This window comes from Lasioglossum baleicum, chromosome 9 (assembly GCF_051020765.1).
Source record: "Lasioglossum baleicum chromosome 9, iyLasBale1, whole genome shotgun sequence".
Taxonomy (NCBI): Eukaryota; Metazoa; Arthropoda; class Insecta; order Hymenoptera; family Halictidae; genus Lasioglossum; species Lasioglossum baleicum.
In genome coordinates this window covers 4883604-4906102 of record NC_134937.1, presented here as the reverse complement: position 1 = coordinate 4906102, position 22499 = coordinate 4883604, and the positions used below count along the sequence as shown (strand labels likewise).

The window sequence follows — 22499 nt, the reverse complement described above, 5'->3', positions numbered from 1 at the left end:
ATACATACGTAAACTGTATAGTATTCTAACATAATTTGAAGTTTTTATTTTCAAGCTTTGAGAGTGATTAATTAAATTTTATATCGATTCATGACAAATATTGGATACAGAAAAACGTGCATGGTGCACTATAAAAGCCCCCACTGTATAAATTAATAACCACCATATCTTGCCGAGAACAAAATAAACAATGTTATGGAATAAAATGTTGTTCATTAATTTCATTAACGAAATTTAATGTACACAAAATCCATATTTCATTATCGTCAGAATTCAACAGAGAGTTTTCATACGATTCTAATGGAATTATGGGTAAATGAAATAACTGGTATCATATTCATATCATTATCGCGTAAAACTCGACAGTCGTAATCTAAATTATAAATATTTTCATTCAGATAAAACGAATATAATAATAATTTTACTTTTCGTGTGCAGATGTGATACGATTCATTGTTACTCTCATTAAACAATGGTAATAAACGTGTTTGTTTAATAATAATAATGTATGTTAATAGATTTTATGCAAAATTTAATAGAAAAGATCAGAAGGAAAGTAAAAAGTAAACGTTAGAAAGATTCAAAGTATAGTAATCCTCGTATAACGCGGACGTTGAGTTCTGGGAAACAGCGTCATGGGAATCCCATTAGCGGGAAAATTTCATGCACAGAGTGAGTTTGCGTTCCAAGAACAATATGTTCTCATTTAACTCGGAAAACTCATTCAACGAAACATTTTTACAACGAGACAAAAGAAAAGATTGGTTGTTAAAAATTTAATACAGCGATACAAGAGAAATAGGTTAAACCTGTTCTAAAATGTACGACTAGATCTCTTCTTTCTGACACTTTGTACAACCAGATATCAAATTGCAACTTCGATGTGTGTTATGCAAGTATTGCTACAATTTGTTAACCGTAAGTCACACGTGTTTAAAGAATGAAAAAATTATGTGCACTTTAAGGTTCGTGGGATTGTACGTGGAGTGTTTGTCATTCTTTACAAAGCAGTTACTAACGATATTAAAGAAAGACTTTCATGTACATAATTGGAGAACAATACGAGTGGGTTAAATTAAAATATCTTCTAAATTATTAGTTTTTTTATTCGTTCGTATAAATTATACGTCTTTTTTTAAGTATGTGACCTTTGAAATCATTGAACTTTTATTTACAATATGTTTTGTTATGACCAATAGTTTTATAGATATTTAAGTGGACTGTTTTAAATGATACACTCTGTATAAATTCCTTGGCACATAAATACAATAATACACAATGTCCCACAAAAATCTATATTTTATTATGTAGTTCCTTGTGTGATCATGACGTACACAAATCTCCAGTAATTCGTAAAATATAAGGTTAATAAAATCTGATAACTTTAATTTTATGTTCGATTCTTCGAAGCCCGAAGCGAAGAAAATAAAATTCTACTCAATTTTGACTCCTTCAAAGTCTTCTATAAAAACACGAATCTCCACAAATTGTCGTAGTCTCTATTGCCAGTTTAAAAACAACAATGCCCACTCACAATTGTTTGTGGTCAAAGTATATTTTGCTCAGACTAAATAACTTAAACGGTTCAAGTTTAGAAGTTTCGAAACGGACCGTCTGATCCTCGGAAACGCGAATGAAACTGCTTCTTGCTTGTGTGTTACGAAGTTCAAAGCATGAAATGTATTGTGCGAATGTTTATCAGCATCGTTACGATTCTCGTCGCAAGATTTCTCGCGACCTTGCGCGTTACGGCAACTAACAGGTTGTTAAGCCGTCTTGCTTGTCTCGACAGATTACCGGTATACACATACGCAGTGGCTCTGAAAAGTATGTCAATACTAACTTTCCGATTGTTACACATTGTCGATGTTTAAACAGTTGCGATTCTGTAAAAAAAGAATCGTACGACAATAAACCTAATCTCGTTTTAATGCTTGAACCCTCCACTTTCATAATCTATTTTGCTTTTTTCTGAGACATTTTTGTGTGACCAAATTGAAGACTTTGTCTGTGTCTCAAACTTGAGAATGTGTTTCAAAAATGCTGCAAATTAAAACATCTCTAAAAGCATGAAAGAATTGAAAGAATTTAAAGAATTTAAAGTCTGCAGTATACCTTTCATTCAAAACTCAATAAGACAACTCCCAATTGTGAAATATCAAGTTTCAGGGGGTTGTTGCAAAAAGGAAAAGCTTCGATCTCCAAACCCATGATAAATACAGTCATGAAACAAATTCAATATTTTTAGAGTCGTTTCAATGGTTATCATTTTTCGAAAACAACGTGTCTCCATCCGTTGTATCATGCAGTAACATCTTCATGTGTTTGATATCACCTGTTGAAAATTTGTTATTTTCTTCTTAATTCAATAAATAATTCTTTCATCTTCTTGTATCATAATTAGACTGCGGATTTTATGCATTTATAACAAAAACGAGTAGGAGAAACCCCAAACAAAGTAGAAGCACTGGAAGAATCTAAAATTATTGTTATATTCTTTTCAACCTGTTCGACTCTTGTTAAGAAAAGAAATAAATTTCAATTTTATTCCTGTGTGTTACAATTAAAGTGGAGAATTTATATTTTGCATAAAAATCCGCAGTTTAACACACAACCATCAAAAGTGACTGATGTGTATAGTATTATAAAAATAAGAAGATTAAAATTTATATTTTGTGCGATTTTTACCATAATACATATATACTGGAGTCAAAAAATATATTCAATGAATTCCCATGAAGACACCTTTACAATTTCAATAATTGAAGGGGTGGATGAATAAAGGTGTCAAGTAACAAATTGTTTGTTTTCTGTAAAAGAGTTTTTAGCGAGGTATGTTGTTCTTTGTTGGTGAATGAAGATAATAACTAGACTGCGGATCTTTATGCAAAATAAAAAATGTTTGCGTTGTTTACAAGACACAGGTGCCAAATAAAAAATTTGTCCATTAATAATTATCTTATTAAACTGAAACGAATACACTGATATTCTCAAATCTTTTTAATATGACCAACGCTTTAAATTGTGCATCGTTATTTTTACCATAAATGCATAAAATCCGCAGTCTAATAATAACACAAATCAATTACAAATATATATATTGTTATGGTTAATCTCTAATACAAAATAGATAACAATTATCTTCATTCATCAAAAAAGGACAACATATTTTGTTAAAAACTCTTTTACAGAAAACAAACTTTACACCTTTATCCATCCATCCCCTCAATTGTCAAATAAAAAATCTAAAATGGGTCATTTGACCCCTCGTGGTAGGTTTAGTGTTAATCATAATAATATACATATATATTAATACAAATTATATCGTTTTACGTTGATTGTGGAAGAATTGTTACGTCAATTTGATTTGTCTTACGTTACGTCTGCCTAGACGTTCACACGATCGAAGAGTATCTCACTCAGTTACAATGTTCAAAAGAAATGAACAATGGAATTGTGAATGTGGTGGCAACAAGTTCTGAAACGAGTCCAGGTTTATTTGAAATGATAAAAGTTAAAATATCGACGATTTATCGAGAATCAGAAATATAGTGATCAAACACTTTCCAGAGCCACTGTACATCTCCATAATCTCGTGATCTCGCGAGGTCTGTGTGTACGCGATTATCCGGTGTAATTATGAGACGATTCGCAGGCCATCGAGTGCATCGCCGGCAAATTGGCGAGCAATTAGTAGAATATCCGACTCACCTTAGAGACTTTGCAAGCCATCGTGCTCGACGATGATAGTTTATCACGCCAGGACGTTTCTCGTTCCTTGGCTCCAGCAGCCGCGAGGAGATCTCTCACCAGTCAGGATTCCTATAGAATGCGTCGAAGAGAATCGTTCGTAACCTCCTCCAGGCTCTTGTCCACGTGACGAAAATCGTACAGAAGACGATGGTCGCGAGATAACCACGTAAACGTAGAAATCAATCGGGATTTCCAGCCGCGCTTACGATCGCTGTGATACGTGTATATGTATATCACGTGGTTCGAGGTGCCACCTGGCTCTTCCGGAGGACCTTCACTTCCGACTCAATGTAAGACGGCGTGCAGATTGCGAACCTGAAATTCAAACGAGAATTTATTGCACTAAGAGGGTACAACAACATTGGAGCTTCAAAAAATAGAGTTTTGCTTATTTTTTACGAAACGGTAGGGTAAATGTACCCATTACTGCCGGTGTACGTTTTACTGCGGTATTTCTTCCCAATGAGATTAAAATATGTAAAAAGAAATATTTGACCCTGAACAAATTTATACAATTCAATGAGATTGTATTCTCTTGGCGAGACAAACGAGATTGTCAATCAATCATTCTCATAAGGTTTTGGAAAAACATCTTTACAACTTCTATTTCAATCACCAAACGACTTTTGTTCACATGATTGTACATTTATTATATTCCTTTAAATTGCATAGGGTAAAGTCTTATTATTATTTAGATACCTACTTCGATACAATAAAAATATAAAAAAAGAAACGTATCCTGCCTTTTTAATAAAAATATTAAGTTCTCAGTATTACGTGCATTAAAGTAAAGGAGGAGCTCATTACTGCGATACAAAAATCACTAAGAATGTACCTAATATTGCGGTGTGAATTGCAACTACGATGACAAATGGGCTTCACTTCAGCCTAACGTTTTAAGTTAGGTATCTATTTGATATGTACATATAAATAGGTAGGATACGATTCTAGATGAAGATTATATTATTATAGATAAGACAAGAGAGAAGGAATGGCAAAAATTAAATCAAGAAGTAATGAAAAAAACATTAACAAAAATAAGATACAAAGTAAAGTGAAATGCACGGAAAGATCTACTTATAGAACTGAAAACTTAAGAAACAAAGAAAGAATGAAGATTTTAAGAAATAAAAAGGAAGAAGAATTGAGAAAGACAAAGGAGTTCAATCAGTAAATCACCCTGTCTCTAATTTTAGTTTTGAAAGGGAAATACTATAATGTTTCGGTGTACGAGGTCAGTTATCTGAGTGTGCCACCTGAATTACAGATAAACTATTTAGTATATGAAAAAATGCTTGAAACGAAAGTTGTATAGTTTCAAGTACATGTATATGCATACAATGTAATAATTGGTTTTATCCTGTGCCGCTTTTTCAGATACCTTGAGTTCCTTTATTTTAAATGGTTAATTTAGAATATAATATGGAGTGCAAAACCGAGATGTTATTCATAAATGATGTTTAATGCAAGCAATGCTTAAAATGTTCTCCCTTACAATTACATAATGCATTTGCGTAGTCGATCGATAAGTTTATTGAGAAAAACTAATTATTACATTGTACGCTACTCTTGAAATCATACGACTTTCGTTTTAACCATTTTTTCATATACCAAACAGTTTACAAATAAGTTAGGTGGCACTCTTAACTGGATCGGAGAGGGGATGAAGATTATTTATTGACTGATTATATTGTCTCAGGGTTGGCAATCTTCTATTTCAAATAAGTGAGCCCAAATACTTGGAAACGTATAAATGACATTGAATAAATGACAATGAAGTAGAACAGTTTGTGCACACAAATAATAATGCTTATAGAAAACATGGGATTAAATGAACTCACGTTATTGCTTTTTCTACCACCTATTTCAGATGTACGGAATGTGTGAAGAAATAGACGTCCTATGAAAATGAAAAACGCCTTCAAAAACGCAACAATCCATCAGCCAAAAAGAAAAAGAACAGACACCACCGCGTGTATGTGATGAAACTTCCGCTTTTTACTTCTAAATACGAGATCTCTGAGTATGCACGTCATTTCAGAGCATCTCGGAAGACTTCAAAGAAATAGTAATTGTAAGTCCGTGACGTATTCAAAGAATTTTTGGTTCATGATACTGCCTCAAAATAAATGACACTACAAAGCACAGTCAGTGCTTACAGAAATAAGTCACTTCCTTTACGGTTCCAATAATAAAAATACAGGTTTTATTATCGCGAGAAGGAATTCATTTCAATTGTGTGCATTACTTTCTACTAATCCACGTCAGTACCTTCGATTTCTCAATGCTAGTAAATTTAACAATTTCTCTTTAATAATGATTAATTATTACGTCATTAAAATGGTCTAAATTTTTTAAAATACTACCGGAAACATTGATCTGTTATTAGTCAAAATAACTTTTCAACTAACTTAATAAATTTGTAGTTAAAACAAAATGACTAATTTGACAAAAATATTCATATTTCTCCTTCCTCGATGTTCCTCTCCAGTTAATTGCTATGTATTTGTCATTTCATAAATTTGAACGTTATCACAAAAAACATACACACATTTTTAATATCTTCCATTTCACATAGTTTCATTCTGAAAATTATTACCTCTACTTCTCCATATAGATACGCATTCAGAATGTGATATTAAATTCGTCTTATTCAGAACAGTCACAGTAAGGAAACAATTGCATAACAGATGAACTATTAAAACGCAGACATTTTCAAGATATTGAGAAGTGTTTCTCATCAGAAAATAAACTTCTTTCAAATCTACAAAACGGTCGGTTGAACGTTATAAATTCAAATATGTATTATACAATGTGTGCATGACTAACATCACGCAATACCTCCTTCATAATCTGTAATTACAAATGTCTGTATGGTATTTACAACAGGTTGATAAACATGCGAAGCGACCTCGAAAGTCTTAAATACGACCTTCGTTAATTCTCAAGTATTTACCGTCATAGATCAGTGAATTATTATCTTCGTAATGATTGTTATTATATGTATATGCGTACAGATAACATATGACTTTCTCCATACGGTTTAAAAAATATCGTTAACCCTACATAACAGAATAGAACTATTGTTACTATACACTGACGACACAAAACTATGCAACTTTTAACGTTTTAAATTAAGAACATTGTGAAGTTTGCAACATTTCACAAATACATTTACAATATAAACTCCGTTGTCTTTCTCAATTCTCTCTTCTTCCTTTTTATTTCTTAAAATCTCCATTCTTTCTTTGTCCCTTAAGTTTTCAGTTCCATAACTAGATATTTTCGTGCACTTCACTTTACTTTGTCTTATTTTTGTTACTGTTTTTTTCATTACTTCTCGATTTAATTCTTGCCATACCTTCATATTTTGTTTATAATAATCTTCATCTAGAATCGTATCCTACCTATTTATATGTACATATGGAATAGGTACCTAACTTAAAACGTTAGGCTGAAGTGAAGCCCATTTCTCATCGTAGTTGCAATTCACACTGCAGTATTAGGGACATTCTTAGTGATTTTTGTATCGCAGGAATGAGCTCCTCCTTCACTTTAATGCACGTAATGCTGAGGGCTTAATTCTTTTATTAAAAAGGCAGGATACCTTTCTTTTTGTATCTTTATTGTATCGAAGTAGGTATCTAAATAATAATAAGACTTTACCCTATGCAATTTAAAGGAGTGTAATGAATGTACAATCATGTGAACAACAGTCGTTTGGTGATCGAGATAGAAGTTGTAAAGATGTTTTCCCACATTTTGAGATTATAAAAATATGAGAATGACTGACAATTTTGTTTGTCTCGCCAACGAGAATAGAATCTCATTGATTGTACAAAGTTCAGGGCAAAATATTTCTTTTTACATATTATAATCTCATTGGGAAAAAATACCGCAGTAGTAGGTACATTTCCCCTAAATTTTCTAGATAGGGTAATCTTGAACCTTAATCCGTAACATAAAAAATGTGCAAATACAATAGGAAATAAGAGTATCCATTTTAATCCATTTGTAACTGAAAAATAAATGAAATTCGTCTGCATCCGATGAATGAGGAAATAGGTTAATCCCGTTTGTTCTCATCGTCAGACGTTCAAACGCGGACGACCTGGCCACATTGAAGCATCTTTTCTATTCTCATAATCTCCTTCTTATATTTTTGTTTGCAATCTTTTACCCTGGAAACTGCCATTGAAGTATGCTCGTTTATTCCACGTCAGAATTCTATGCGACGAAATGCGTTAATGCATAATTACAAAATTACAGATCCCTCAGTGTGTCAATTTAAAAATATTAATTTTCAATACCGTCGCGTTAGTACAATGCCGCTGTTCGTCAGCGATAAGGCAAAAATATATTTCCGTAATATTGGGAAAATTGATTGTCCTTTTACCGCTTGAAACAGTATTATCTTGCATACATTTTGAAGAGGGTTATTTTCAAATTTTTCTTCTATAATTGTCCATAATCATCCCACAACTACTCAATCTCTTTTTTTTCAACATTTATTCAAATAGTATATGTATATACAGTATACAGTGAGTGTAAACAGTATTCGTACGCTGTTTAAAATAGAATAACTTTTTTATAATTGTACCAAACGACCTGATTTTTTATAATCAATTGGAAGCATTGGTTTAAAAAAAATAAATTTTTTAAAAATACCACTTTTTAAAACGGACTAAAAAGTATAAAATAATTTAAATAGAAATAGATTTTTTTAAAAATATCATGTTTAAAAAACGGACCACAAAGCATGAAATAATTTTTCCTAGCCCCATACAGGTTCCTAACCCCATACAGATTCCAAACCCCAAATAGATAGTCCTGAAAATTTGTGATTGTGAATTTTTAATAGCTATGAAAATATTTGTAACATTTAAAACGAAAAACGTGGGAAAACTTTACAGTTTCTATTTCTTGCAATCGATGCAGACAAGTTTTATTTTGCATAAAGATCCGCAGTCTAGTCGTTAATGAACGAGATTTCGCGTGTTTACCCATTGCATCGATTTTTTACACATTCCTTCCAAATCCAGTATGCATAATTATGACAAAAGAATCTCGGAGCACATAATATTGCGTAAACATCCTCTGTTATTACTATTATGCATTAATCATGAGCATACGAGAACAAGCGAAGATCAATTTAATGATTACATGATTCAATGTTAGAATAGAAAAATATCGTAGTGAGAAGCATTTGTAAATTGGTATGGCAAAGTATGAGGATTATTCAGTATGAGATTACATAAAGTACAAGATTATTGTTCTTTTTGCTTCGGATGCTATTTTCCCCAGCTATGATCAAGTCACATGTAAGATCAAAATGAATTAAGTCTCTGCCACGATTTTGATTTGTTATATTCCACCTATATTTTTTCTTCATTTTCATGAACCTAACATTTCATGTACACGTGAGACTTGCCATACTAAATTGATGTTCTTTTTACATTAGAAATAATGATAAACAGAGAATCACTTTACAATAAAAATAAAAAAAAATCTGGATAAATCGCACTGTTGTCAATTTTATAAAACATTACATGGTAACTATTTTTAGTCGTTAGCACTCTAGCGTTGAAACATCATATTTCGTGTTAAAACTTGGTTTTCACATAGAAACGACAAATTTTTAGTACAACATTAGAGCAATCGTGTTCTTTAGAACTTTAAACGGTAAATGAAACGAGTAATCAGCATTGCTGCGCAACAGAGGCATAATTACAAAAGTATTACAATTACAATATTCGGGTGTAAAAAGACTCTGTCACGACCGCTTGTATAATTATTTTGGTAATGGTCGTACGAATGCTGAAAAGGATTTTTCGTTTTGGAAGCTGTTTTAAGGCATTTTTGCATATTTTTTCTGTGAAAATGGTAAAAGGTTTTAAAATGCAATTTTTACATTTCATTGTGTTTAATTCTCTGGCTTCTATATTTAATATTTTCCTCTATAAAATATGTAAAAATGTTTAAAAATAGCCGCCGGTACAGTAAATTTTTTACGATTCCACTATTAGTTTTTATTAGTATGTATTCGGTTATTCCTTCATGTGAAATAATCTAATGCTGAATTTTTAAAAGTAAAAAGTAACTTCTCAGACTTCATTGTTCACTGAATAAAGTTTATTAACAGAAAGAACAATGTCAATCGGCAGAAGTTTAGTATAGTGACAACGCCCCTGTGGTGGTGGGTGGTAGGCGCGTATGGTGAGGGGGGTGGGGGTAATACGAAACCGAAAGTATTATTGTGCGACAATGAACGATTACGGAGATATTCGCAAGAAATTGCTACTGCTACTGCATCGGGATCTATGCTATGCACCGGGGCCCCGCGATTGAGAGGGCCCCAACATGATCAAGAACTAAAATAATGTAATTTTTCTTAAGTAATTAATGTATTAGCAAAAACAAAATCACGCATTAAATAAACATGCATTAGTAATATATGTTCATGTTTGTAATTTTTTTTACTTTACAAAAAATTTAGGGCCCCAAATGGTTTCTTGCATCCGGGCCCCTTTATAGAGAAGGCCGGCCCTGGGCACATTGGTCGGGAAATAAAAATAAAATAGGTTAGGTTAGAGTTTATTTGTGAATTCTGGATGACATCTACAATGGGAAGATTATGCGATCAGAATGCGTATGGATTAGGTTGCGAAAGCGGACGGAGATGACCGACCGGTAGGCCACCCCAACCACGCATACGAAAATCCCTAAATTTAAGCCGTATTCATTCGAATTATTGCAAATATGTAGATTTGGGTTCGGTTAGCAGTATGTTTTTCATTTTGTATTACTCTTTTTCATCAAGAAATGCGTATTTTTCTTTTAATTGCTCTTTCATTAAAAACTGCCTTTATTTTTAATAACAGCTTGACATATTCAGAGCATCGTAGAAGTTAGTTTGCTGAATGTTTCTAATTTGATATTTTTCCATGCTTCTTGTAGAAGTTGGCGAAGATGTCCCTTTAGATAAGTGCATACCGAACATTGTCTTATACTGGGTGTATAAACTATGCAAGAGCATTATGGACATAAGAAAATGCTGAAATCTGTTTAGACATATTATTCAACTACATAGTTAATATTTGATATTGTAACGATGGGTCATTTCAAAATTTATCGATATATTCGACTTTTACAGAAATCAGCAAGTGATTCCATACTTTTAACATTACGAGAAGTTAAAAAAGAAATAAGATGACCTAGAAATCTCCGAAACATCTCCACCTACAAAAAAAGCAAGTACCGTATAAGACGGGCTCATCAAAACCATTTAAATTAAAATTTAATAGTTATTCGGGTTATTCGGTAATCAAGTTAGCTGGGACACCCTGTATAATCTGGATCCACTGAAATAACCAGCATTTCTGAAGCAAAGAATTACGGAAGGAGATTGTCTCAGCACACAACAACTTTAGAATTTATTGTAAACGCGAAAGAGGACCTTGTTATAAACTGAGTACAGATGCAAGAAAAGGGAGAAAGAACCATTCGTTTTTTGTAGTATCTTCTGCGGAACCCGGTTGAAAAGAATGCGAATGGTGGAAATTGCTCGCATGGCGCGAAAGAAAAGCATGCTCTCGCTGTTGAAACGTGAATGCGTCTTCGCACAAAGATGCCCGTATATATAAACACAGCCGGGTAATATATAATTATGGACGCGGTGCAGGTGTAATTTTCCAATACGGCCTTGCTCCCACGGATTATTCACAGTGAATCCGCGCAGTACCTCTTCTTATTGTTAGTACAAGGTGTCGCAAAAGTAGCCGAGCGATTCGGTTTCATTCAAATCTAATCGATAGACAACGGATTTGATACATTTATAGCAAAAATGAATAGGTGTAATTTAAGACAGTAAACTCATTAAAAGAGTTTAAAGATACCGTTACATTATCTTTAACCTATCAAACGTATTAAGAAATGAAATAAGTTTCTATTCCATTCCACAGTTTGTTGTAATTCACATAGAACATTTTTATTTTGCATGAAGATCAGCTGTCTACTAATCAACGTTTTCTTGCACTCATAATTGAAAAGTCAATATTTATTATAATCCGCTGCTACTTTGACTTCTTGGATTCGATAAATTCTTTTTAATTACAAATTTTTAATTACAAATTTTGAAAGAGTAGTAAACAATCAGAGATAGGCGACGTGTTCAGAAAGAAATTAGAACTATTATATATACATATATACTTTTTGTCAAGTTCCTTGCGAAATTATTGTTCGATAGCACAACCACGACATTATCCAATTGACGCACATGGATTTAACCGCGGATTTCTTGTGATATATAGACAGAGTTGGGCAAAAATTTAATCAACGATTGACGAATAAATTTCTACTTCAATCGTTTATCGCAATTAACAATTAATCTCCTAGTTTAGTCGTTAATTGCGATTAACGATGAAATACTTATTAATCGTTAAAATTGCGGCTGACGATTAAATACTTATCAATCGTTAATTGGAAATAACGGTTAAATTTCTACTTCAGTCGTTAATTGCGATTAACGATTACATTCCTTTCAATTGTAATCGTCAATCGGATAATTGATTAGTGATTAACTGCTGAAATTTCGAAATGAAATACAGAATCAAAACTACATGAATACTGAAAAAAATGTATACTGATGATTTCTCTTTTTAATTAACGATTGACTAACTTCATCAATCGATTGAATCAGTCTTCGATTTTTCGATGATTTCTTTTTTTAATCAATGATTGACGATTAACTTCATCAATCGATTGAATCAATCGTTGATTTTTTAATGATTACCTTTTTTAATCGTACACATTAATCAATCAATCTCGTTTAAAATTTTAATCGATTAATGCCCAACTATATACGAATAAAAAACTAAACACGATAGAATTTGCAGCAAGTTTTTGGCCGCGCGCGGACCGGACGTTGAGGTTACAAAAAAGTAATAGCCCTACACGATCTATGTCGAAGCACGGATCCGAGGATCCGGCTTGTTAGATCAAGACTTTACTGTAGCACTTGTATCATATACATATGTACTCCAATTGAAAAAGGTTAACACTATACATATAGCTTCGTTATAAAACTGCAATATTTTTCCACAAAACTGATAAAAATCTGGCAGCAAGGTAAAGTATAGGTATAAAAAGTGATAATCAATATATTGATTAATAAGTATTATACTATATAATTTCTGCTTTTTTATTATTCTCGACATTATTTATGGAATAACACGATAGCAGATCTGACATTGCTTTATTAATGCAGAAAAAAGAGATTTTTCATTAATGCAGAGAACTGCAGTTATAAAAATTAAATATTATAGATCCATTCATAAACATCCACTTTGTCAGTGATCATAATATAAACATAATATAATTTGTGATAAACATCATTTTCGTGGAAATACAATGGGAAAAAACTTAAAAGATTGTTTTTTATTTAAGCACATATGTCGCGAAATTTCAGGAGTAAATTTTTCGTGAGGGAAGTCGTTCATAAACAAATAATACATCGCAATTTCGATTGAGTTTTGCATGCGGAGCAGCGGCCGCAAGTTTAGGATAAGGATTTGTAATTTAGATTATGCATATTTCGTGTAATTGCTACTTGCTCATATCGTACTTCCCATAAATATGTAAATGAATGATTCATTGGTTATTCCTCTCGGTACGAGACGCACTACACATTACAACGATAAATACGTATGTATATGTATTAATCACGTTAACGATACGGCTACTCTGCTTTTACAAGGTATTTTAAGTTAACTACCGGATGTACGTCAAAAATTTCTGCCGATATTTACTGATTATAGATTTTGAAATGTTTATTAAGAAAAGGAAATATTTATAAATATGTGTTTATCGTTTTTCACATAAAAAACCAATAAGAACTTCTCTGGGTACTCAATATACTTCATTTTATATCATTACAAATACACAATAAGCAAAAGCATTGCATGGTTGTAAGACAAATAGTATATGTTGATAGTAAAAATTTTTAACTTCATTTTTCTTTAGAATAGCATATGCAAATTTTTGCAGTCATATTCTATAGAATAACGGAGTTGAGGTACAAAAGTGTTAATGTATTGGGTTGGCAAGAAAGTAATTTCGGTAATTTAATTATATTTTCCCTTTTGTTCGATGATCTTTTGCCAAAAAGAATAAATAAGAAAATATTTTATTGTGGTTCAAGTTCATCGCTTGAATAAAGAAATTCCGTTTTATATTTCACCTTAAAATACCGAAATTATTTTCTTGCCAACCCAATACTATTATTATTCTAAAATCTACTGATTCCGGGAGAGAGAGAGAGAGAGAGAGAGAGAGAGAGAGATTTTGTTCATCTTCGTGCAGAACTCTCTGGATCATAACTTTCTATACTTTCTCCATCAATATAAGGAACGCATCTACTTACTACTTATTCTTCAAATGAAAATGTTACACTAATCACCGTACGATCACTGACTGGGAAACTTATTAACACTGAAAAATGTCAAAAGTTTAACAGCGTTAGTTCACTAAATCTACTGTTTATCGTTTATCTATACAGTAATTTATAAATTTATTCGTCTTAATAGCAGTTAGAGAAACAAAATAAGAACTAAGAAATAAAATAAGAAACCAAAAAGTTTAACTCGATGATACGTAAAGAAGTTAAATGGCGATTGCTATTCGGTTATAAAACAGAATCAGCCATCTTATAAATAAGTAGCAAACACAAACGTAACGACGTAATCATAATATAAGACGAGCGAAGCTGATAAACGATCTCGTTCACAGCCGTATCACTGATATGCGTTTATAATTACGGCAGATCTTAGTATGAATTAAATTATGTACTCCAACGATATTATAAATTAGGTTTAAGGTTTCAGACACATTCATTAATCGTAGTTGTAACTGTTATGTATACAGAAGATTAAAGATTGTAGAGCAAAAGTTTAAGTTTAGCACGTATAGGATAAATGTACCTATTACTGCGGTATTTTTTCCCAATGAGATTAAAATACGCAAAATTAGAGGTGTGCGGGATCGCGGGAATTCCCGAATCCCGATGCTGGGAACGGGGTGGGAAAACTCGTATCAGATGGGGACGCGATCCCGAAAATGTTCGGGTTGCCCGTGAATTTTTTTCGGGATTTCTGATACTGTACGGAATCTTTTAATATTGTTATTTAGTCTTTATCTATGTTGCAAGAGTCTTCTATATAATGCAGATAACGTAAATTTCTGTCCAGGTCCCATAACTTTACCTACTTTCTATAAAAATATGCATTTGCATAAACATCCGCTGTCTAGTTATAAATTATCAAGTTAAATAAAACTTGGTTTTATTTAGATAAATCTAACACTATGGTCATATTCAAGAAAACAAGACACGTTTTCGAATCCCAGCATTTTAAGAATTCCCGAACATTTCCGGGAAAGCCGAAAATTTGAAGATCCCGTCCCGATCCTGAAGATCGTTCCCGTTTCCGTCCCGTCCCGGTCTCGCATACCTTTAGTAAAAATAAATATTTTTTCCTGACTGTACAATTCCATAAAAATGTATTCTCGTTGTCAATCATTCTCATATTTTTATAATCTCAGGATGTGGAAAAATATTCTTCATAAAAGGTAAAAATATGACCATTTTTCGTCTATCTCGATGACTAAAGGACTGTTGTTCACACGATTGTACATTCTTTATAATGCTTTAAATTGCATAGTGGAAAGTTTTATTATTATTTAGATAACTACTTCGATACAGTAAAAATATAAAAAGCAACGGATCTTGCCTTTTTAATAAAAAAAATTAAGCCCTCAGTATTACGTACATTAAAGTGAAGGAGGAGCTAAATACTGCGGCTCATTACTATATATACACCAGTTTTGTTTTGTATTCAGAACACATCATTCTACCATAAAATGCTTACACATATTATTCTTTCATGATAAATCAGGAATAATATTAAAATAAAGTACGATCAAAGCATGATACCACAGTAATCGGTACAGTTACCTTAGCAGTGGTGGGCACGTTTGCCTCAAAACTGTCCTGTCATAACAGATATCGGTGATCGAATATTTTCACTTGTTCACAATAATTATTCATGAGAACATTAATTTCGGTTGCTTATTCAATTATCGAGTTGTCTACATCTGTTTTATAACAATTAATAGTACGAATAAAAAAATCGAATAATTGATTGTCTATGATTTGAAAGTTGTACTGTTTAATAATAACTATTAAAAGTTTCTTTCATCAATAACTATTATGAGCGATCGAAATATATTTCTTTCAACGGTAACTGTTATGAGCGCTCGAACTAAATTTCTCTCATCGATAACTGTTATAAGCGACCGAAATAAACTCTCATCGATAACTGTTATGAACGATTGAAATAAACTCCCATCGATAATCGTTATGAGCGATCGAAATGAATTTCTCTCAACAGTAACATTTACCAACAGCAGAAAAAATGTTCGGTCGCTTATAATCCTTGTTTGTAACCAATACGATTTTAGTCGATGAAATACTTGTCATCGCATGACTTATTTTCTTTTTTAACTAGACTGCGCGGATCTTTATGCAAAATAAAAAATGTTCGCATTGATTGCAGAACACAGGAGCCGAATAAAAATTGTATTCTTCTTTTAATTATCCTAATAAGCTGAAACTAATACATCGAGGTTCTTAAATATTTTTAACACGTCCACTGCCTTTTATACCTGATATAAAAGTCGCTAAAAATTTCTGTACCATTATTCAAAATATTGTCTTCACAATTATTAACCCTTAACACTATGATGGCGTGACTCAGAGTCACAGCAAAAAATTGCTGTACCATTATTCAAAATACTGTTTACATTATTAAATATGTGGGTATATAATCAATTACTAATCGTTTAAGTATTGTAAGATGTATTATATCAATTTCATATCCATAAAATGAAATAAAAAAAATGATGTAGAATAGAATTATTGTAGGTCCGAAGAAATGTTTAATTTGAAAGTTAAAATTGCCCCGAATGCAAAGGGTTAAATATGTCGGTATCCAATCAATTACTCATTTAGGTATTGTATGAGGTATTATACCAATTTTATACCTACAAAATTTCAAAAATCATAGGCAATGGAAATATTCTAGGTCGGAAGAAATGTATAATTTTCGAGTTATCACTAAACCTACCACGAGGAGTCACAAATGACCCATTTTAGCTTTTTTATTTGACAATTATTGAAATTGTAATGGTGTTTTCATGGGAATTTATTCAATATATTTTTTGACTCCAGCATATATTATATTTAGACCGCGGATCTGATGCATTTATGGCAAAAATGAGTAGGTGTAATTTAAAACAGTAAAATCATTAGAAATTAAATATATTAGGAAAGAAAACAAATTTCTATTTCACTCCAGATTATTGCAATTCACGTAGAAAAGTTTTATTTTGAATAAAGATCCGCTGTCTAATTATATTAGATTGGCAACTAAGTTCGCTTAAGTTCGCGCTTAAGCACGAGTATTTTATGTAAGATTAATCGCAAAATTCAGTGCTTTCTAATGATATACAGTTCAAAAAGAACGGTCACTGAATGAGATTATAATGATACAATAAAAGAATTACGAAACAAAAGGTCGCGAATATAGTTGGCAACCTAATAGTAAAAATCGCACAAAATATAAATAAATTGAACCTTGCCATTTTTATAATACTATACACATCAGTCACTTTTGATGATCTGTAGGCTTAGTGTTAAAATAGCTCCGAGTGCAAAGGGTTAATCTCGCCTATCAACATTCCGCCGGCAGTGTATTTACGCAGTATGTATTCAGTGAATTGTCCGAGCGCCTGAATGGTGGACGAAACGAGCGGTTCTCGTCGAGAGGTCACTGAAATCTTTAACTTTCGCTTTCCGTGGATAATTACCGAATTGAAATCGATGCCCACTCGACCGACAACAAAGAGAGAACGGGAACGGTCCTACGCTCGAACAGTGTCCGAATTCGAGTCGTCGAACCCGGTATTCGAATTTCGGTATCAAGTATTATAGAAACTCAGGTGTCCGGTGGCATATGGATATCAGAGACTGGCTGACATACATACGTTCACTGGCAACATGTACGTTCGGCGACGACGAACACGATAATACACGGAACACGTTGTTTACTAGGAAATGACAACGAAGAACAGTCACGTGCCGGTATATCAGGCCGCGAAACGACGGGAACAAGCAACAAGAACGGCTCGGCGGACCTCGCGATACTAACGAGACCGCTCCACTGTTTCGCGTCGATGATTAAACGAAATCCGAAGACTTTCCTCCCTCCTCCAGTTATGTACTCCGTTCTCTCATCTCTTCCACTCGCTGTGCTCGTTCCGACCAGCTTCGCTCTTCGTCCTTCTTCAACGAGCGTATTACCTGTCTGTCTGTTGGTCTCTCGTCGTGTCGCGCGTCGCGTCGTCGTCCGGTTTCCCAACGAGCAACGAGTCTCGCGAGTTTCCTTTTTGTCTCCTCGACGACGAGCCTAGCTATAGTCGAGTCAAAGAAAGAGCCGACTCGCGAGAGTCCCCTACCACTCCTACCAGTCGCTCGACACCATGGAAGTGGGAGAACTATTCCCCCATCGCGCTGATATGGGCTTTACAGGTGGAACATAAACATGTAAAATCACACCCATTAACACATTGTCTACCACGTCCATCCAGTGTTGGGAAAATTTTATTTTAAATAATAAACGTGTGATTTTAATTGAAAATAATAACGAACTTTTTATTTAAATAAATTATTATTTCTTATTTGCAAATAAAAGATTATTTATTATTTTGATTGAGGTGGAAATCAAATACATAAGTAGTTTTTGGTCTTCTCTGATTTCTTGTATTTTTTTTATACAATGAACAAGTGCGCGTTTTTTGTCTGCTATAGCAACCTTTTCAGGTATACCGCCAGTGGTCGGGCCCGTTTTATAGGCCTAGCTGCCTATAAAAGAATACAATTTAATTTATTATTTGTCAATACAAATAATAATTGAAATTGTATTTGTAAATAACAATTAACTGTATTATTTTAAATAATTCATTTAGACTTGCTCAAATAATAAATAACTTTTTATTTAAATATCCATTTAAATAATCATTTCTTTAAATAAATTTATTTATTGCCCAACACTGTGCGTCCATCGTATCTGGGTGACAAAATTATTTCTCCAAACTTTAATAAATCATTGTTGCGACGATAGATCAAGTATGCTAAATTCTTTCGTTGTGACCGCAACTTTATGTATCCATTATTCTCTAACACATATTTTTGTACATATTTCTTGAGCAGCCATTAATCGTGTTATTGTTCCCAATATAACAGTTATTTATTGATTTCAATCACCAGAAATTGAAGAATTAAATGACGTGGAGAAAATAGACCCGGGCACCATCGTCGAAGGGTTAACACAAAATACCTTCTGACTAAAGATAATAAATATTACTCAAATATTTGTTGAAAGAATGAATTTAGTTATTTACACTACTGCGCGCAAAAGAAAGAAGCACCCAGTATAATTATAAGATGTAATGACAAACGATATCTTTATGTAAAAAATTGTATTGTATTGTACAATGATTGATTTATTGCATTTAAAGTAATTTAAATTAAAGTAATTTAATAAAGTAATTTAAATTTAAAGTAAATAGATAAGATTCCCCGAACTATTCAATTAAACAGGGGAATCCTTTTTCAAAACTTTTACTGTGTTGTACGTGTACCTCGCACGTGACTGCCATTGGTTGATTTAAGCGAGGAAAACACCTTTATTCTTGGGCGACATCTATGTAGAATAGTTCATAGTAACTATACTACATTAATAAATACAAGCTAGAGAAACTTCGTTCATATTATAATAAAAATAACCAATTAACGGACTTGCCCCGTAGACGAACTTACCCCACTCCACCTCATATCGATAAATTTTGAAATGATTCATCGTTATCAAATATTAACTAGTTGAATAATATTTCTAAACAGATTTCAACATTTTCTTATGTCCATAATGCTCTTGTATAGTTTATAAACCCAGTGTAAGACAATGTTCCGAATGCACTTTTCTAAAGGGACATTTTTGGCAACTTCTACAAGAAGCATGGAAAAATATCAAATTAGAAACATTCGAAAAACTAATTGCCTGGATGCCCTGAATATGTCAGGCTGTTATTAAAAATAAAAGGGGTTTTTTAATAAAAGAGCAATTTGAAGAAACATACGCATTCCTTGATTAAAAAAAATAATACAAAATGAAACGTTTTTTGACACGTGAATCTCCCTCGGTTGTTCTGAACGCATACATTTCTTCTTATAAATCTCCTGTTTCTCTGAATTTACACCATGATTCGAAACTTTTGGCCGGTAGTGTATAAAAAAAATCTGTGCGATTCGATCATCAATCGAATATAGTGTCTCTCGCTAGTTTACGAGCTAGTACTTTTGCGAGCGACTGCGTATTTATGACAGCAAAGACCCAGTTTCCCGTAGCCCTAGGGCGGTTCTATCTCCTGATGGTAATTCCTGTCGCGTAGAACCGATGGATTCAACGAACGAAGAAATACCTACACTTGACAAAGTTTGCGGCGAAGTTGCGGCAAGTTTCCCGTGTTCCCGTGTCCTCCGAAGGCAGACATTTATTACACGTCGAGACGTTACCCGTGAGAAGAAGCAGAAAAACGAAGTTTTGATACGAAAATTGAGAATGATGTTACGCAAATGGGCCGTCTTATTCACCGCTGAAAGAAATATGGTATTTATCGGCGGTGCAAGTGAAGTATGTCTGCTCCCGCGCGAACCGTATAGGTGTACGGAGTTACGTAAATTTATTGTGCCATGATCACAATGTGCCCGTTCGACGTCATGCAATCATGAGGCATGGGGATAACATAAGTGATAGGAAAGTTATATTTTTCACATCCGCCGCCTCGTGTTTCCTCTTGATATCGCTGCTACCTCGATACATATGCATGTATACATACAGGGTGTTCCAAAAATGTTATACTTCCTTGAAAATACTAATCTCTAAGGTCATTTGAGATTTTTCCTTTGTGAAAATGTTCTCTTCGGCTCTGTTAAGGAGTTATTACCAAGGACCAATCATAGCGCAACCTAGACGCGTATTGGTACAGTCGGCCAATTGACAGTTGGCGCGCCTGACCGACTGTGCCAGCACGCGACAAGGTCGCGCTCTTGTCAGATTGATCCGTGTTTTTCGTTAATAACTCTTTAACAAAGCCGCGGACGCCATTTTTGCAAAGGAACCTCCCATTTCCGGATGTTGAAGGAATTTTGAGACACTCTGTATACAGCCATTCCTTGTGAAATCATTTCTATTATTTCAATAATTGCAAAATAAAAAATCCGGAACCGGTCATTTTGACCGGTGGTGGTAGGTTTAGTCCCAGCAAGCAAAATGCTCGATTTTGGACGGGCATCTGCGTCAGCAGAAGTAGCGCTTCTGCTGGCAGAAAGACCAGGCATCTGCCCGGCAGAAGCTGCCACCGACGCTCAGCTGCCGGCACGCTGGGCTATACGCGTCTAGGTCGCGCTCTGATTGGTCCGTGTTTTTCGTTAATAGCTACTTAACGAAACCTCGGACGACATTTTCGTAAATGAAAATATCGCTTGAAATGATCTCGGGAACCTCCCATTTCATTAAACTAAGGTAATTTTGAGTAATCAATGCAAACAATTTTAATTTTGCATAAAAATCCGCAGTCTATTCATAATTGAATCGACCTAAACTATAAAGTTGTTTATCCACTTAAAATATGAAATAGTATTTGAAATATGTATTTCGCCAAATATTTCCCACCTCTGAATTGTAATTAATTGTGTAAGCTATAATGTATTCTGGCAAATTCTCTATTATGGTAACACATCGACACAAAACTATCGATTAATAAATTTCATTATTTATTCCTGTCGCGAAAAGTTGCTTGTCTGAAATATCGATAAAGGAATAAAGTGAATAATCAAGTTGTGCGTAATATATTTTTCAAAAGCAACATCCGTGTTGATGTATATTGTATTACATTGAAAAATGAAAATGATTTGATAGAGTGGAAATTTAGAGGGGAAAAATGGCCAAGAGAACGAACAGCTTGATAATAATAGGACGCGAGAAGTGAAATTTCCATTTGCGCCTGCAATAATAACTTCGCGCAGTGCAACTAAAGAGCATATAACTAGTTGAAAGTTGGCACTAATATTTTCAAATAAAGTCCGTTGTTGAACGCTTTCGACGAGTAACAGGTGTACAACCTACATTCGCGGCATTCATACTGCGTTGGCCTTCAGAAATCTCTGATTGGATGTCTCGCCAACGTGAAAGCGACACAATACCGTGATACAATGCGTTTACGCTTCTCTGAAACGCTAGAACATTAATCGATCTCGCTCACCGATCAAATTTCGGTGTACACCTTTAACCACTTGCCCTACAATATCGAGCCAGACTCGCGATCAAGATCCTAAAGAAATTCTATGTATGTCTGTATGTTGTTCAATTTCCTTTAAACTGAAATCAAATTCTATTGGGTTGTTGCATATGAAATGTCCGATTTTTAGCAATGACATTTAAAAAACGCAATTTTGTACCCAATGTATTGTATCTACAAAATTTCAAGTTTCTTGATTGTATTACGGTAATAAAATATATAAAAAAAACTTTTTAAAAACGTCGCTTATATTAAAATGTACTAAAAAGGAGAAAATA

At 33.4% G+C, this 22499-nt stretch overlaps 1 protein-coding gene across 13 annotated transcripts in view; it reads right to left on the bottom strand.

Moving 5' to 3' along the window:
* Glut1 (Glucose transporter 1) overlaps nucleotides 1–22499 on the bottom strand; it is a 102350-nt gene that overhangs the window by 68822 nt on the left and 11029 nt on the right. For 11 of the 13 annotated variants that reach the window (XR_013009607.1, XR_013009609.1, XR_013009608.1 and 8 more), the window contains exon 2: nucleotides 3712–4068. Coding sequence is in view for 1 of the 13 variants with exons in the window: in XM_076430447.1 (XP_076286562.1) it covers nucleotides 3712–3732 (21 nt within the window). In the remaining 12 variants the exon portion in view is untranslated. Of the gene's footprint in view, nucleotides 1–3711; nucleotides 4069–17673; nucleotides 17830–17850; nucleotides 18463–22499 lie in introns of those variants that run through there. The other 2 variants (XM_076430440.1, XM_076430439.1) reach the window with 2 other exon arrangements.